Genomic DNA, 17,810 nt, shown 5'->3' with positions numbered 1-17,810 from the left:
GAAGCCCCACCCTGCCAGAGCCGGCTCCAAACCCCAAATCTGGTCCAAGGCAATGTGGGGCGTCAAGGCCTCGGGCTTCCTGACCCGGCCCTCACTGTCCCCCATCCCGCGGGCCGAGGAGGGTGGTCGCAGAGCCCAGAGGTTCTGGGCGGGACCGAGGCCCTGGAGGCGGAGTTACAGAGCGAGGGGCGGGGTCATGGGCGGTGGAGGTCGGAGCCATGGCTTTGGGGCGTGGTCTGGGCGGGGCTTTGGTGTCAGGGACCGAACCAGGTCAGGTCAGGCTGGGGGGCGGAGCTGCAGCTGCGCCGGTGGGGGCGGGTCCAGAGAGGTCTGGAGCCCGGCCGGACGCGGGGCGGCGGGATGCCTTGGGTCGCCGAGTCTGAGCCGGGTCAGGGGACAAAGCGGCAGGGCCGAAGGAGTAGTCGAGGAGGCCACAGGTCTACCCAGGGCCGGGGGCGGGTTCAGCTCTCTGGGGGCGGGGCCAGCAGGCGGGGCGGGGCCATTGCGGCGAGGAAGCAGGGCCAGTCCAGGGGCGGGCCAGGGCGGTGGGGCGGGGCGGGGCCAGGGCCGCGAGGTAACAAGATCCGCCCGGGGGCGGGCCAACTCTGTGCAGGCGGGGCGAGGCCGCGGCGCTGGGGGCGGGGCCAGCGGTGGGGGCGGGCCCGGAGGCGCGGCGCCGTGACGCGAACGCCCCGCCCGCACGCCCCGAGCTCCCGGGCCGAGGCCGCCCGGTTCGCCGCGCGCTGCCCGCAGGTTCCATTGAGAAGAGCCGAGCGGCGGCGGCGTCTGCGCTGAGGCGGAGGAGCCGGCAACAGCCCGCCGCCCGCCGGCCCCGGCGGTCCGCGCGGCCGCACAGCAGGGCCGAGCCTCCGGCCTGCGCAGCGGCGCCGGGCCGGACGCGGCGGGCTGGGGGCGCGGGCCGGGGCGGCCGCGGAGCCCAGGGGCCGGGGGCATGAGCCGCCCCGCGGCCCCGCCGCGCCCTCGCCGCCCGCCGCCGCCCGCCAGGGGCTAGAGGCGGCCGCCACGAGGGCGCGCGGCGCCGGAGACATGTCCAGGAGGAAACAGAGCAACCCCCGGCAGATCAAGCGTGAGTCAAACTTTGCCCGCCGGCCCCGACCCCCGCCGGTCCGCCCCCGGTCCGCCCCGCTCTGCCCGCGGCGCCCGCGACCTTCACCCCGCGCCGCGCCCCCCGCGCTGTGTGCCAAGCGCGCCGTAATCTAATCTCCGCTGGCGGGCCGGTCCCCCACGTCTCGTCACCGGCACCGGGGGTCCCGCCTGGTGGGGGTGTCCGCCCAGAGGGCCGGAACGGGGTTGCCCCCGAGGCCTGCCCCTCCCCCGCATCCCCCGAGATGGTGCGGCGATAAGGCGGCCCGATCTGGGCTCAGATAAAGTTTAAAATATTCCATTCTGCAAGTCCTATCCTGATAAGATCGCTCTGTCGGGACGGGCTGAAATTGTGATCTTATCTCGCGCGGTTGACTCTCCCAGGCTTTGTATCTAGAGGGAGAAAGAGAGAGACCTGGGAGGGAGAGGGGGCACCCGGGGCGCGTGGAAGTGCACGGCCAAGTGGCGGAGACCCGCCGGCGCCCACCCCCACTCCCGCTGTCTTGCAGAGCCGCCTGGCTTGGGGGGTGGAGGTGTAGCTACCGCAGCCCACGCGCTGGGCTCCAGCCCTGTCTCTGGGTCTCGAACTCGAGCCTTCCCTGCCCGGGGACAGCCTCCTGGAGGTCCTCCCCTCCCTGTGTCCCAACCAGGACTGCAGGGGCGCTGTGCACTGGGTGGCTTGCGGTCACACACACCCTCTAGCCGAGGGGCTGCTCCTAGTCGGGGAGGGGTCTCCTGGGACTCAGTCCTGGGCCAGGGTCGCCTCCGCACGCGTCCAAGTGTCTCACCCGTCTGGCCCGCAGGCCACTCCCCCGGTGGGGGAGGGGGGGCAGGCAGCTGCTGTGTCCACACTGATGATGCCCCCCCGAGATAAGAGCGCCCCGTACTCTTCGGGCCACTCGGCTGCCTGAGCAGGGAGAGAGAGGGCAGTGCACAGGAAGCACGGCTCCCCACCCCACGCCAATAATAACTTCGCGCCTCTGCTGCCAGGGCCAGAGTGCGGGGCCACATCTCCCCAGCCAGACCAGCAGGTCGCTGGGGCTGCCCAGGAGGCGAAGAGGGGGCCAGACCACTGCCCAGCCCCATGTTCCCCCGCACTGCCTCTTCTGTCCACATGACCATTGCCACCAGAACCCTGTGTGCATGCTCTTGGGGGAGTGTCTACTCCCGAGGTCCCAGAGAGGGGGAAGGCAAGCATGAATCCGGGTTCCCGTAACCCGACTCCTCAATGTGCAAGCGGGACCTGTTTTCCGAAAGTCGCCTTCTATCAAGTCAACTCAAGTATTAAAACCACCCACAGGTCCCGATCTGCGCTGGTTCTCTGGTTTCTTTTTCCCCTCCTCCCCTGTGCGCCTCTGTTCGGTCTGTTCTCGTGTGTGCGTGTGTATGTGTTTCATCGTGATGAGAAATGCAGATAGCGCGGGCAGGGAGATCGCAGGTTGGAAGCCGATCGCCAGAGCCGATAAGGCCCAAAGCGGAGTGAGCGCCCGGGCTCAGCTGGGTCGACCGAGCGGTGCATGTTGGGGACAGGGACCAAAGCGGGCGCGAGGGCGAGCCCCCGCTGTCCACCTTCAGCGCGCCCGGGAACCGGGCTGGGAGGGGGCCGGCCCTGGGAGGCGGGGCCGGGGCACCCTCCCTTCAGCCCGCGGCCCCGGGCGCCTCCTCCCCCTGGCAGATCTTGGCGCGTTAAGATGCGAGCGCTGATTGTCACCAAGCGGCGGCGCCCGCACGCCCGCCCTCTGCCCGCGGCTGTGCGTAGGGCCCTGGCGGCTGTGTGCCCGTCGCGCTGGCCTCACCTGCGACCAGGCCGCGGGTGTGGAGGGGAGGGGCCCGAGCGCTTGGGGCCGCCACCCACCCCGGGCCCCCACCAAAGCCGGGGCGCAGCTGCCCGCGCCTCTGTGCGCCTTTTGTTCTGCGCAGAGATAGATGTGCCGCGCTGATAAGGCGCACAACCGATGGCGGCGGCGATAGGCGCTCCCATTTATTAACTTCAAACGTGGGAGCGGGGGAGGGCGAGGCGGGAGCGCGGCCTTGGCCGGCCAGATGGCTGCGACGATAGGCCGGGCCGTGCTGGCGGGGAGCGGGGGGCGGAGCGCAGCTCGGGACCCCCGGCGCCCTGGCCCGCCGAGGTTTCCTCCCGCCCGGGTCGATGTGAGCTCAGATAAGCGCCGGGCCGGTCGGCCGGATGGCGATCTCCCAAAGCGATAAGAGCCCTTATCTATGGCCACCAGGCCCCGCCGGGTTCGAGGCAACAACAGCGTGGGGGCGTCGCGGCTGGGGCGAGTGGGGGGCCTCCGACCTGCCGGGGAGGGGTGGAGCGGCGTGCGTGCCTGGGTCCGTTTGGGCGAGTTTTCATCCCAAACACACTTCATTGCCAGGAAGTTGATCCTCCCCCTGCGGGTGGTACAGTCCGTCAAAATGAAAGAAAACTGACTTTGCACCGGCCAGGAGCGGGGAGGAGGGGAGGGAGGACACCCAGCCCTGATTCCTATTAGATGGTGTGAGATAGCCAGAGTCAGGGTTGTCACCTCCAGAAGGAGAGAGGGTGTTTTCCCCCTTGAATCAAGTTGGGGTTGGTGTTCTTCCTGGCAAGTGGTAAGTGTAAGCTGCTTGGAGTTTTCTTGAGAAAAGAATCAAAGTGGCTTCTGCTGCTGAGCTGAGGTTGGGGGGAACACAGTGTGCTGGCATCTTTTTGAGCAGGTCCCCCAAATCAGAAGGGAAAGTCTGCTCAGACCTGTCTTGATTCACTCAGCAGGTCTTCACTGAGCACTTGCTGAATGCAAGTACTGGGCCTTAGCCACTGCCCTGGGGAGCCAGGGGACGGGTGAGCTGACCAGGGGCCGGCTGAGAGCAGTGCGGAAAACGGGGAGGTGGGGGCGGGTGGGGGCAGGTGGGGCACTGCCTGCAAGGGGGGACCTCCAGCGGGGGTCAGGAAGAGGCCAGCTGTTGGGGGTGCCTCCAGGGACAGTGGGCTAGCCTCAGTTTCCAACTCTGGACAGTGGGGGCAGGAACAAGCCCCCAGGTCAGACTGAGGATGCTGAGGGGACCACAGAGCCCTTTTGCAGTGGGAGGGCCCCTGGGGACCATGGCTCCAGATGCCAAGTGGAAATCGAGGCCAGCCAGGCAAGGGGCTCCCGGAAGAAGTCCCAGCCCTAGCAGCTGCTCCATTGCAGATGGAGGTGTTTTTCACACGTTCTCAGAGCTTGATTAAGCAAATTATTGGTGGCCACAGGATGACTCATTCACTCCGAGCTTTAAGCCACCTGCCCGCTCTCCCCAGCAGCCGGACGCCCCCCTGGAGGCCGACAGTGCCGTCTGGTGAGGGCCAGTTCCGGAGAGAGACTGGGTTGGGCCGGAAGGGGCATGAGGTGGTCTCTGAGTTTTTATGAACTTGAGAGGGATTATCTGCACAGAGCGATGCGCCTCCCCCTTCCAGGTGTGGGAGGCTCCTGGGAATCTGCCTGGTTCCCAGGGGTCACCTTGCAGTACCCACCACCCCACTGTGATGGCAGAGAAGTAAGGAAAGATGGGGCTTTGGCAACCCGGCTGCCTGTAACTCGAGCCCCGTGAGCAGGTGGCTGTGCCTTCCACAGCCTCAGTTTCCCTTCTCTGGAAATCAAGTGTGACCTTGCCTGCCAACCGGGGGGTGGACGGGCACTGTGGCTGCCCTCAGCTGGCCTCCGCCCCCTCCTCAGAGCCCTGGGGGCATGGGGGCCAAGCTACAGTGAGCCAGGGCCCAGGGCCTTAGAGACGCAGAGACTGGCTCCCAGCCCCCATTCCCTGAACCTGGCCTTGAGCAGAGCTCTGGTGGGCAGCGGCTGGGGCCCCGAGCTCCCAGGCCCTGAGGCTGGGCCTTCACGCTGGTTTTCCTGCATTCCTGGGCCTGAGGGAAGACAGACGGCTCATTTGCTCGTTAGATAGTAATAATGATATCAATAGTAGCTAATACTCACGGGGCTTACTCTGTGCCAGGCCATGTGTTATCTTAAGGCAGGTCCTGTTCTTACCGTTTACATCTTGGGGAAACCGAAGCACAGAGAGGTTAAGTTTCTCACCCAAGAAAGTGACAGCCAGAGTTGGAAGGCAGGCAGTCTGGCCCCGCTGTGAACATCACGCTGCTTTCCCACAGTCTCTTGCCTTTGTCTGCCTCTGGGCTTCCCCGGCCTCAGTCTCCACACCTGTGAAATGGGCCTCTGGGAGCACAGGTGCCCAGGGGTCTTTCCCCAGCCCTGCCCTTGCCAAGTCTCCTGTGACCTCCTTCCTGAGATGTTTCTGCGCAGGGTAGGAGGGTGGGGTCCCAGGAGGCTTCATCCAGCCCTGCCAGGGCCCTGAGCCCCAGTCTCATCCCGCCCACCTAGCCAGCCCTTCCCCAGAGGTCACTGGGAGCCCAGCATGGCACCAGCACCGCCAGGGATTTAAATGGGTCAGTTGGGGAAGAAAGGAGGAGGGAACACGATGCCATTAATTGTACCCCTTATCTCCTGTTTCTATGCCAACCAGACGTTCCTGGGGCTTGCCGGGCTCGGGAATAACACTCCCAGGCGGACTATCTGCCATCGACAGGCCCTCTCCTGGAGGCAGCTGTTGCGTCGCCAGCCGCTGTCGCCAACCCCGTAGCCCCGGGCCCGGGTGCCTGGCTGGGCTCCTGCCACCGGCCCCCATACCCTTGGATCTTCCTGGCGCTGCCCCATGGCCCCTGTCCCCATTTCACAGACGGGGAGACTGAGGCCGCCATCACATGTTCACTCTCTGGACCTCGCCTGCTGTTCCCTACCCAGGCAGGAGTGGCCTGGACCGAGAGGGTTGCAGGAGAGGGGGCAGCAACACCTGCAGAGTCGGCCCAGTGCCTCCATGTCCTCGGCTTTGGCAGCAGGAGGCGGATGGCCCCGTGGGTAAGGGCTCAGCCGCCTTCAGGCTGCAGTGCATGTGTCCCTGTGAGGAGGGGAGAGCAGGCTCCCGTCAGGGCTGCCCCCTCACCAGGGCCTGGGTTCAAGCCGAGACTTGGAGGATTTCTCTCTGGCTTCTTTCAGCCCCTTCCAGCCTCAGTGCCTTTGCCTCGGTTTTCCCATCTGCAGAATGGGGATGCTGGCACTGGTGGTCCCTGAGCACAGCTGTGAGCACAGACGGGAAATACACATCTTCTCAGACAGCTGCCAGCATCCCCATCCTCCTCCTCCTCCTCCTCCTCCTCCTCCTCAACAATATCTTTGTGGTCCATCGGTCAAGTTAGATCTGTGGTTTCCAGCTTATCTGTGATGGACAAATCCCTTTTCCCAAGCTGTCCCCAGAGAGTAAAACACATGCAAGGACCCTGCCTAGGAAGTGGGCCCCGCAACCTACCCCCTCCCGTCACTCCTCTGCGTGGCTGGCCTTCGCCTCCAGCCATTCCAGCTACAACTTGCCAGGCAGCTGCCCGGGCTGTGCACACTGTGTGCGTTGCCTGCCCTCTCCGGGCTGCGGTTTCCTCGTCAGAGAGGAGGGGCTGCACTGGGGAGCTGTCAGTGATGTTCCTCTGTCCCCCACCCACCTCTCACCTCTCCGCCTGAGCTCTGGATGGGTTTGGACCAAGGCAGCCCAGAGTTGAGGGGCTGTGGGGTCGGGCAGCCCAGTGAGAGGACCCCAGGACCTCCTGTGTTCCTGTGCCCATTTCACAGAGGAGGAGCTGGAGGCCTGGAAAGGAACGGTGGCTTGCCGAGGGTCCCCAGGCAGCATCAGTGTGGGCGGCCCCTCTCTGCCTCAGTTTGACCACTCGTTCAATGGGCACATCCCAGTCCAGTGCCCCATTTTGCAAATGAGGTTTTGAAGACATCAGGAGGCTGGCACTAGAGTCCTGCCTCCAGGCAAGGAGGCGATGAGGGCGGTCTGGGTCTGAGAGAGGCCTGCCCTCCCCCTCTGCCCCCCAACTTTCAACTCCAGCACCACAGCCCCCAGCTGAGTGGCCTCAGGGAGCGTCTCCTATTTTCTCATCTGTCGAACGGGGGTGACACGTGACACGGCATCTACCCCAGAGGCTGTGTCCGGTGCTCCTGCAGGGCTGGGACACAGAAGGTGATGAGCAGGGCACACCTGGGATCCCAGGTGAGATAGGGGCTGGGCTGTTGGTTGATGGGTGGCATGTCGCTCCCACCCACCCCAGCTGTCCCTGGGACCACTGGGCGGGCTGAGGACAGGGACCTTTCCCTCCGGGCCCCGGGGGTTCCATCCCCACCCGGTGCCCCACAGCAGGGAGTGGGAGCTCTGAGATCCAGGCCCGCACCGTCCTCCGAGGGCTCCGGGCTGCAGGCCAGCCCTCGTCTCCGGAGTGGGAGGCCGCTGCAGCGGGGGGCTGCCACGTGGCCTCGAGTCCTGGCCTTGCTGTGACCCTGTGGGCAGGTGGCCTCTCTCTTGCCTCGGTTTCTGCTTTTGAAGCAGAAGCTTAACAAGAGCACCTCCCTCCTGGGGCCTGTATGTGGGGTCCGTGAGATTCCCAGATACAAACTGTAAAGTGCTGTCCCGCAGTCACGTCCTTGGTGGACGTGGCAGCCCTGGGAGCTGCTGGTTGCACTACTGACATTTTGCCAGAAGCCCCAAGGGCTGGACGCTTCACACAGAGGCCTGCCTCCCACCCTCCTCCCCTTCATGTGTTAGTTTTTGAAGAGGGAGGGAGTCGTGGGCCGGGTGCCCTGACTGCACCTTAGGTGGGGCGGGCCCAGGCCCCATCAGTCCCTTTCCTGCCCAAGGGTCTTACCTGCTGTTACGATCATCATTGTTGTTGACTGCCCCATTTTACAGGCAAGAAAACTGAGGCCCTGGGAGACAGTAACATGCTCGAGAACTTGTGATCCAGGAGCTGGGTCTGTGGACCCCAGAGGAGGGCCAAGGTTTCTCTGGGCAGTGCCTACTCAGCCCCCCAGTCACCTGTCCTGCCCTCCTGAGTCATCCTGTGTCCTCCCAGGGCCTTTTGGGCCCAGCTCCTCCCCGCCTCCCCTCCCTCCTCCCTCCCCCCAGTCTCCTGTTTGGGAGAAGGCAGCGCCCGCTGGGGCAGGAATGTGGTGGCTGACCTTGGGCCAGAGCTGGGGCACAGATAGGCCCCTCCCCTCTACCTCCTGTCCCTCCATCTGCCTCCCCTGGGCCTGCCGGCTGTGGAGCCGTGGTTTCCCCTCCCGTAAAAGAGGTGATGGGGCACTGGTGTGCAGCTTCCGTGAGCCCCGGCATGGTGCGAGCTTGGCTCCGGCCCCAGTGCTCCTGGTCCCCACGGTCCCCACCCCAGGGCTGGAGCGGAGTGGGGACAGAGACCCAGCCATTCAGCCTCAGAGCCTCCCCCCTGTAAGCACTTCACCGGCATCCCCTCCTGTGAGTCTCCATACACCCACTGAGGTTGGGGTTCTCAAACCATTTTGCACCCCAAAAAGAGGATCAGAGAGGGTGGGTGGTTGTGCCAGGGTCACACAGCACTCGAACGATGTGGAGATGGGATCGATGTGGAGATGGGATCGATAGGGTGATCTGTGCAACCCTGCGCCAGCTCCCAGGCACCCCCAGAACTGGCGGGCGGGCTGCTTCTTGGGAGGAGGGGGCTCTGCAATCGGGTGGCTGCCGGAGCTTCCCTGCGGTGGAGCTCTTAGGCTCTGCCGGGAGGCTCACCTTGCCTTCCTGAGCCTCAGTCTCCACCTCTGCAGGATGGGGATATCTTGGGGACACCAGGCTGGGTGCAAGTCAGTTGGCCCCCCTGAGCCTTGGTTCCCCTACAAAGTACAACTGTGATGCTGAGCTCGCAGGCAGCGAGGCTGGTGAGACCTAACAGCAGAGGTCCAGCCTGGGCCAGAGCCTCTGCGTCGTCTGTCGTTTGTCGAAGTTAAAATGAAGAGGAAGGGGGCACCTCTCCCCTCCCCCATCACCCTTGCACTGCTTCCTGCCAGTTCTTCTTGATGTCTCGCTTCAAGCCCTCCAGCTTTCCCGATCTGCCCTGGCCACTTGCACCTGCCACAGCCTCCTGCCTTCATTTCCCTTTTCTCCACCCTGCAAGTCAGACCTAGGGAGCAGGAGGGCAGGGGGCCACAGGGCCAGGGGTCTCGGCTCCTTCCTGCGGTGGGCAGTGGGGAAGAGCTGCCAGAGAGCCCTCCCCTAGAACAGCGGGCCTGTCCTGCACTGCTGGACCCTCAGCCCCCAGGGAGGGCTTGGCGGGCCTGGGGCAGCCCCTCTCTGCTCTTCGGGCTGCTCTGGCATCGGGCACTCAGCCCCTTGCAACGAGAGAGAAAGCTGAGGCTTCCCCCATCTGACCCGAGTTTACTGGGGCCCCAAGCTCATCCCGACACCAACCCCAGCTCATGGTCATTGGTCGTTAGAGCAGGCGTTAGCTGAACATTCACTAAGCCCCTGCTGGGTGCCCAGCACTTACAGCCGTGAGCTCACGTCCTCCCCTCACAACCTTTGAGGGGGGCTCAGCGGTTAGCCCGGTGCATGGAGGGGAAACTGAGGCTTAGAGGGTTTAAAGGTCAGACTCAGGACCGTGGCTCGAGCTCCCCACCCTGGGAGCGAGGAGAGGATGGCGACAGTTGTGGTGTCCAGGGCCAGAGCTCTCCCTGCCGGGCTTGGTGCCACCCATGTTTACGTCCAGAAAACTGAGGCCTTCCTGCCGTTCCAGACAGCGTCCAGCTCTGGTCTCCTTGGTGGCTGTGTGACCTTGGGCAAGTGCCTTCCCCTCTTGCGCCAAAGTGGCCGCTGCCCAGCCTTCCAGCTGCAGGAGAGAGACCAGAGCCACAGCTGAACTGGCACACGAAGGCCAGGCCCGCCTGGGGCAGTTCCTGGTCACGTGGGACCTTCTAGGCAGCGGGGGAGGGGGGGTCCTCGGGTGAGACTCTTGCTCTGCACCTCAGCTGCAGTGCTCCCAGGGAGTGAGTGGATTTGGAGGCCCTTTCCTCTGAATGGGCAGAGGTGTTCCGTTTATGGGCCCTGGGTGCCCCATCCCCTGGGGCATCCCATGCCGGGGCCCTGAGGGCAGGCAGGAAGCCCCAGCATTTTAGGGCCGCGCTGAGTGTACCCCGAGCCTCAGGTTGGGACCTGCAGGGGCAGAGCCCACCAGGATGTCCCCACCCTGCTGGTTTTGTTGCTCATGTTTCCCGCTCCTGGGGCTTGGGGCCTGGAAGAGGTTTCCAGCAGAGGTGATAGGGGACCCTGCGGGCCACAGGGCAGGAGGGAAGGCTGCTCGCACCCCGGTCCCCCCACCATGCCCCCACACCACCCACCCTTTCCACTTCATGGGCCTGGCACGGCTCGGGAGGGCCTGGGACCACCCCAGCCCCACTGGGACCCTGAGGTGGCCTCCTGCCTCGGTTTCCCCTCCTGCACAATATGCACACACCCAGCTCTGCCAAAACCAGACATTTTCCCGGAGAGCAGAGGGACCCCGCCCCCCCCACTCTCACTGCCGTGGCCTTGATGGTCAGCGGGCGCCCAGGCCCTCATGGGCCCCAGCCAGGTCCTCCTCTCCATCCTGGCTTTGCCCACCAGGGCCTGGTCCGCCCGAACTGTCTCCCGGTCCAGGCCTCTGGCGGGCGCAGGTTTCAGCTCCCGTGATAACTCGGAAAGTTGAACTGGCCCCATTACCGCGCCGAGATGGTTGGCAAGATACGGCCTTGATAATGGGGAAGATACGGCGTCTCCGTGGCCAATGGCCCAGCCTCTCCACCCATTAACATTCCCCACCAGCGATCCCTCGCGCTATCTCCTCCATTTCCACTCCTCCCGCAGATAAGAATGGAAATTCTGACTTCATAGCTCACTGATTAAAGTGTCTGGATTTCTTGATAATACACAGATAAATTATGTTTTTGAAAAAGAAGGTAGGGAGGAGGGTGGGCAGGGTGGGGGCCGTCTCTCCCGGCCTGTCCTGTCCCCCTGGGTCGGCCATCAACCTTGGCACGTCCAGCCTGCACCTCCCAGGCCTCTGCACAAAGACAGTGTCCCCGGGCCGGGCCGGGGAGGGAAGGTAGAGGCCTCTGCTGGGAAAGGCGGCCGCATCAGGAGGAACCGTGTTGGAGGGAATGGGGGCCAAGGGCTGAGCCCTCGTGGGGGACTTAAATCTCACCAGCTCCTCACCGGAGCTGGGTGTCTGGACCCAGCTGCCTTGCCTCTATCTCCTGGGACGTATCTCTGGGCCTCGGTGTCCTCATGTGTCAAATGGGCCCAGGCTTGGGTCTCTCCTCTCTCTCCCTGACCCCTAGAACAAGCAGTGCCTGGTTATACACAGTAGGTGCCCGGTAAATGTCAAGGAACCCGGCGGAGCCCCACTTGCCAGTTAGTTGGAGAAAGGGAGGGGCTCCCAGCTCTCTCTCCCCGCCCAGTCCGCAGCCACCCTGCCTTCGGAGGCCCGCCCGGCTGCCACGTGTGACGGCTGGCGCCCTGATGGGACTGAGGTGCCATCTCCGCGTCTGTCTGGGTAAAGCTGCCTCCTTCAGCTGATCCGAGATCCGGCGCTGATGGTGCGATTAGGGCCACCGTGGGACTAATCCTCCCCGCTGAGGGACAGGTGCGGCAGCCATGGGGGAGGGGACGCTGCAGAGGGGAAACTAGGCGTCCGTGCCCCCTCGACGCAGAAAGCCCGGCAGAGGAGCTGCCTGGGGCTCCCGGCAGGCGCAGGGCAGCTGGCCATTTTCCCTGCTTTCTGCATTTATTTTTTAAGCAACTCTTGAGAAACGAGATTCTCTGTGGTCCCAGAGACAGGAGGCCTGACTGGACAGTCAGTGACATTTCTGGGTGGCTCTGGGACTCCACACTTAAAATCCGAATGGAGCCATTGTTAGCTGATAGCTGCCTTCCCCGAGCAGCGCTTGCTATATGCCAGGCCTGGGCGTGACCTGTGTTATCCTTTAGAGTCCTCCCAGCATCCTGGGAGGGACACCTCTGACCTCATTTCTCCTCGGAGGACTCAAGGCTCAGAGAGGTTGAGTAACCCACCCAAGGTCACGCAGCATGGGAGAAAGCCGTAGAGACCTGACTTAGAGGCCTGGTCAAGGTCTGGGTCTCCATCTTGGCTGCGGGCTCTGGGGATGTTGGCGGCCATGAGCTTCCACCTGCCCTAAGAGGACTGCCCTCTCTGTTTTGGGGGGAAATGCCCAGGCACAGAGAGGGTGAGTGACTGCTCAGGGCCACACAGCCCTGTCCAAGAGCGATGGATGATGGGGCGACTGCTCCTGCTTGCATCTGGAGGTCATTTCATCTGTTCTCAGAAAATGGGCCCCTTTGGTGATAAAGTTGGTTTCTTTCTGTCTTTGGGGTTTTATTTTGTTTCAGTATTCTAAAGGAAGTCAGCTATTTCCAGTAAAATGGGTGCATATATGGCGGAGGGGGAACCAGCATAGGGTGGGGTGACTGGGTTTGAATCCTGCCGCCTGGGCAGGGCACCTGGGCAAGTGACTTACAGTTTCCTCACCTGTGCCGTGGGCGTGACTGCACTTCCGGCCTCCTCGGCCTTTGAGGGAGGAGACGGGAGAGAAGCAGGGAGAGCATCCCAGGACACATGCTTTGGGGACGTGGGGTTCTCTCAGGGCACCTGCGGGGGTGCCTGCTGCACCTCCTCCTCGAATCCCACCAGCATTCTTCCTGGGCTGTTTGTGGCAAATGGCTCCAGGTTGCAGAGGCCCAGGCCCCTGTGCTCTCACACAGTGACCTGGGTGGTTCTGGAACATCTGTCCTGTGGCTCTGGGAGCCCTCTCCTTGGACCCTCTGCTTTCACCAGGGCCAGAGACAGTGCAGAGGGAGGCTAGGGGGTTCAGCCTGCCCCCATCACTGTGGCTCACAGGCACGTCCCTGTTCTGAGCCTCGGTTTCCACATCTGTAAAACGGGGCTGAAGACACTAAGACCTGCCCCACGGGCGCCGGGCTGGGAGTCAGTGGCCCGGGAGTCAGTGGCCCCTCTGGTCATCTCCCCTGGGGCCTCCCTGTCCCCACCCAGCCGTGCCCTCAGGGGGTGCACAGGACTTCTCAAGGAAGGAGCTCAGTACCCGCTCTGCAGACCACCACCCTCAAGGCCAGGGAGGCCCAGGTTCAAATCCCAGGCCCCGCACAGCCTTGCTGTGTCACCTCTCTGGGCCTCCCTGCCCTCGTCCTAAAACGGGAGTCAGCCCTCCTCAGGGCCCTTTTGCGGGGCTGATGAGAGGGATCTGGGTTCTCTCTCGGGGGCGGATGCTCCCCTGCCGCCGCTGCCCTGTCACCCATCTCAGTGGTGACACCGACCCTCGGGACCTCTGCCCTTTCCAGCCAGGAGCTCCGGGCCTGGGCACTGGGTGTGTTAGACACAGAGGGCGGGAGCCTGAGAGGGAGGCCCCTCGGCTCGGGTCCCGGGTGTGGGGTTGAGGGTGGGGGCGGGCTGGGGGGTGTGTTCCGCCCTCCCCCCGAACCAGAAAGAAAGAAAAGGGAACTGCGATAAAGCGCAGATAGGCCTGGTGGTGGAGCAGCCCTATCGCTGTTATCTATCTGCCTGCCGCTCTGAGCGGTTCTGTTGTTTCCTCTTATCTCACCCACCAAAATGCCAGGAACAAAGCCTGTGCACACGTGCTCACACACACTCACACACCCGCGAGCCCACCGCCCTGCAACTCAGAGCCGCAAAAATGGTGCCACTAGATCTAAGGTGAAAGCAGGGGGACCGGGTTCTCGTAAAATCATCATCAATGTCGCCATCACTTTGCAAAGGAAGCGGAAAAATAGCCCTCCCTGAGACGAGGCAGCGAAAAATAAGAAGTGGCCCTACAGGGCCTCCCTGGAGGGAAGGACCCAGGCTTGGGGTGGGGAGCCAGGACTGGGGAAGTGAGGTCCCAGCTGTGCTGCTGCGTCCTGGCTGTGTGACCTTGGGTCAGTATCTTTCCTGCTCTGAGTCATTCATAGTGGCGGGGAGGGGGGAGGATTTAAGGAAGTGCCTGCACTCTGACCAGAGTTCTCCCCGAGCAGCAGGTGGCCCTTTATGACCCAGACCCGGGGCTAAGACGGGTCACCCTGAGCCTGGCACCCCTAGAACCCACCCCCCAGAACCTGGTCCTCCCACCAGAGCCCCTTAGCCCTCAGGCTCCCCGGAATGGCCCAGCAGAGTCAGTCTCCCCAGAGCCAGCCCAGGGCCCTCAGAGCCCAGTGCCACCCCCCCATCCCACCCAGCATGGTCTCCCCCACGCCCCACCCCCACAGCCAGGGAACCCAGGGCCTAACCTGTGTGTCCTCAGCCAATGAAAATGGGCATGCAAATGAGCAGGAATGAGGCCCAGGGATTGGCTAAGCACTGTGCGGGGGGCGGGCCTCCTCAGAGTGGGCGGGGCCTCCTGCAGGGGCGCCCTTAATGTGGGGAGACACTGTCCTGGGCAGGACCTTGCCCCAGTGATGGAAAACTGGGCACAGGGGGATGGACAGGCGGGGCTTTGGATGACCTCCTGCTGACCTGCAGAGCCGAGACCCCCACAGCCTGAGTTGGGGGGCCAGGACTTGGGCATTCCCGAGATCAGTGCGGCCAGCTCACACTCCCAGATGGGAACACCGAGTTCAAGAGGTCAAGGCCGGCCAGCTCCCCCTCCCACTCCACGTGTCTGGGGCACCTCCAGCCCCTGTGTGTGCTGTCCCCTCTCCCTCTGCCCTCCCCCGCTGGGCTTTTCATCTGGACCCTCCCTCTGCCGGGCCCCGTGTAGCACCAGGCTGGGGGCGGGGCCTCGGCACCATCCTAAGGAGTCCCGGTCCAGCCCATTTGCCACACCTGCCTCGCTGTCTGTACAACGGGAGGGTCTGGCCTGTCTGCCTCCAGGGTTTCTGTGTGCTCCCTGGGCCTGTGTCCCCATCCACACAGTGAGGGCTCACACAGGAGGTTCTCCGGGGCGTCCTCCTCTATCTGTGGCTGTGGTGTATTCTGGAAACGGGGTTCTCCACAGCTCCCATTTTAGAAATTTATATGACAAGAGACCATGTCCATAGGAAGCATTCAAGAAACTTTGGGGGATTCTCACGATGTTCAAAGGCACTTTGCACCCCTGGGATGTCTTGTTGTCAAGATGGGGCCCAGAGTCCAGCCAGAGACCCCCCCCAGCTCCCACGGCACCCACAGGGCTCTGTGACCTGAAACCCAGCCACAGGCGTGGGCGTTTTTCAAAAATGCATAAGTGGAAAATAGCAGAGGGGTGAGGAGGGAAGGAGTTTGGGCTGAGATCAAGGGGAAGGAAACGGGGAGGGGGCCATCAGACCAGAACCAGACCGCCTCTGTGTGACCGCGGCGGGGCAGCTCTGCCTTCCCCAGGACAGCGCAGGGCATACAGCAGGTGCTCCATAAATACTCCCTCGACTGGGTTCTAAATCTGCTCCCCACCCTGGGCCCTGTCCCAGGGGAGCAAAACAAACCCAAGGAACAGAGGGAACTGGAAGAAAAACAGCCCCTGCAAGGGAGTGCTGTCGTGGGTCGTGGCCACGTGGGTCGTGGCCACGTGGGTCATGGGCGGAGCCGAGGCTTGCTGCTTCGGGGCTGGCTGGCTGCCTGGGAACAGGGGTGGACAAGAGACTAGGCAGAGGCAGATGACGTGTGGGGGGAAGAGCGTTCCTGGCAGAGGGAACAGCAGAGGCAAGAGCCCTAACGGGGAAAGAGGCATGACGGCTGGGGGGAGAGGACAGCAGCTGGCACAGGCCTGTTGCTTGGTCTGGGCTCACTGGGTATTCCTGGATGGGGGCGTGGGGGGGCGGAGGCACAGGGCTGCAGGGGTTGGAGCCGGGCCAGGGAAGCCTTGGCCCCCTCCGTGGGAGACCAGCAGAGCTGGGCCATGACCAGCTGCAGAGGTTTGCCTGGGACCGTTCACGGGACCGGTCAGCTCATCTGACCTCCCTCATGGACATGCTCCCCAGCATCTCCAGCCCCGATCCGTGGACACAGGACCAGACCCCGGCAAGCCCTGGCCTGTCTCTGCGCTCAGCAGTGGCCTGGGGCAGCGTGGTGGGGCAGACGCGTCGCTGTGGAGGGCTGTGTGTCTCTGAATCCCTAAGGAAGGGAACAGGCACTCAGGGAGCACCTGCTGTGTGCTCCACGGCACTGGGCGGCAGACTCTGTGTGTGTGTGTGGTAAAGTACAGATAACACAACTTACCATTTAGCCATTTCAAGTGTGTACCTTAGTGGCAGTAAGTGCATTCATGAGGCTGTGCAACCATCAACACTATCCATTTCCAGAAATTTGCCATCTTCCCAACAGAAGCTCTGTCCCCATGGAACACTGACTCCCTCTTCCTTCCAGCCCCGGGCAACCTCTCTTCCACTTTTATCTATGAATTTGAAGCTGATGTTTTAACTCCCAATGTTTCAGTTGAGGAAACGGGCTCAGGGCGGTGAGGGGCCTGCCGGTGGGATTTAAGCCCAGGTGCACCGCCGCCCCCAGCTTCCTGGACACTGTGGCTCTGGGCCCCATGGAGATGAGGGATGCACTGGGCCAGGAGGTCTGGGGTCCAGGCCTGCACAGCCACCAACTCCCCGTGGGCCCAGGAAGCACCTCGGGACCTCAGTTTCCCCATCTGTGCAGTGGGAGCAGAGTAGATTGGCTGCCTATGACCCAGGCGCACCCAGCAGGGAAACAGGCCCGCCCAAAGGACCCTGCTTCTTCCTTCCTTGCTGCATGCCATCCCCGGGGCGCTGGAGAGACACCTGGGGTAGTGTGGCCCCAAGTCTGGACACTAGAGTCTCCCAGACCCGGTGTACATCCCGCTCCTGATCTGCAGAGCATCAGGAGGGCCTGCCTGGAGGAAGAGGAGCTAGCCACCCCCCAGGGCCGTGGCACCGTGGTGTGAATGAAACCCAGAGCCCGAGTGGGCGCAGGAGTCCCTGTGACGAGAGGACCCTCTCACGGGGGCCCTAGTGTGGGACCCGGGGCAGTCGTGCCCGAGGGCTGGGTCTGCAGACAAGCCCGGGCAGGCCTGCCCTCCTAGTACCTGGCCACGGGCCCCGAGGGGCTGCAGCCCCAGGGGTGAGAGCTGAGGAGGGCTCGGCGCCTGGCCCATCCCCCTCGGGGTCTCCCGCCCCGCCTATCAGATGGCAGGGCCCTGTCACACCGGAGCCCCATCCCCTTCCAGGAAGCCGTCTGCCTCTGTCCATCTGACGGCAGGCCACGCGGGACGGCTCCATGAGCTGCGGCCCTACTCCCGTCTGTCAGTCCTTACCGGCCCATCTGGAGAGAACCACTCTAGAGCCTGCGGCCCCTGTTCTGGGGCACGACTCCCGTCTCCTCCTCCCCGGGCCTCCTTCATACTCACGGCTCTATGCCGTGGCCTCGGCCACCCTGCCACGTGCCGTGGCCTTGACCACCGCTCCCGCCCCATGCTGTGGCGTAGCCCCCTCCCCCTCCCCACCAGTCACACACGTGGGGTCTCTGCCACATGCTCCAAGTGTGTTCTTGACAACTGCCACGGCCCACAAGTGGCCTCGGGCCCTCCCCGCCCCACCCAGGCCACGTGGTCTGCACCCCTCCCCCGAGGAGCATTCGTAATCGGTTCTCCAGAGTGAAACAATCTCGTGTAATCTATCAGCGGCTATCGGGCCCATCGGAGGGCCGGGAGTGGCCAGGCCCGGAGATGGCGCCAACCTCTAGCGTTGATAAAGTTTCCGAGTTCAGCAGTGATGAATGTTGAGTAAGTGCAGGCCGCCGATAGGATGTGGACTTGGCAGCCCTGCGGCTCCGGCTGAAACCAATCTCTCCCCTATCAGCCGGGCTGGGCTTTCTG

The 17,810-nt window shown here is 63.6% G+C and overlaps 1 protein-coding gene across 1 annotated transcript in view; it reads left to right on the top strand.

Annotated features, from left to right (window-relative positions):
- Nucleotides 1–360: 360 nt before the first annotated feature.
- The window catches only part of ZFPM1 (zinc finger protein, FOG family member 1), a 69,849-nt gene continuing 52,399 nt past the window's right edge, over nucleotides 361–17,810 (top strand). Inside the window, 1 exon segment of the mRNA XM_061173003.1 lies at nucleotides 361–1,087. Coding sequence (XP_061028986.1) covers nucleotides 361–1,087 — 727 coding nt within the window.

The sequence above is a fragment of the Eubalaena glacialis genome, chromosome 18 (assembly GCF_028564815.1).
Source record: "Eubalaena glacialis isolate mEubGla1 chromosome 18, mEubGla1.1.hap2.+ XY, whole genome shotgun sequence".
Classification (NCBI taxonomy): domain Eukaryota; kingdom Metazoa; phylum Chordata; class Mammalia; order Artiodactyla; family Balaenidae; genus Eubalaena; species Eubalaena glacialis.
Note: the sequence above shows the minus strand (reverse complement) of the source record. Positions and strands in the feature narration are given on the sequence as shown.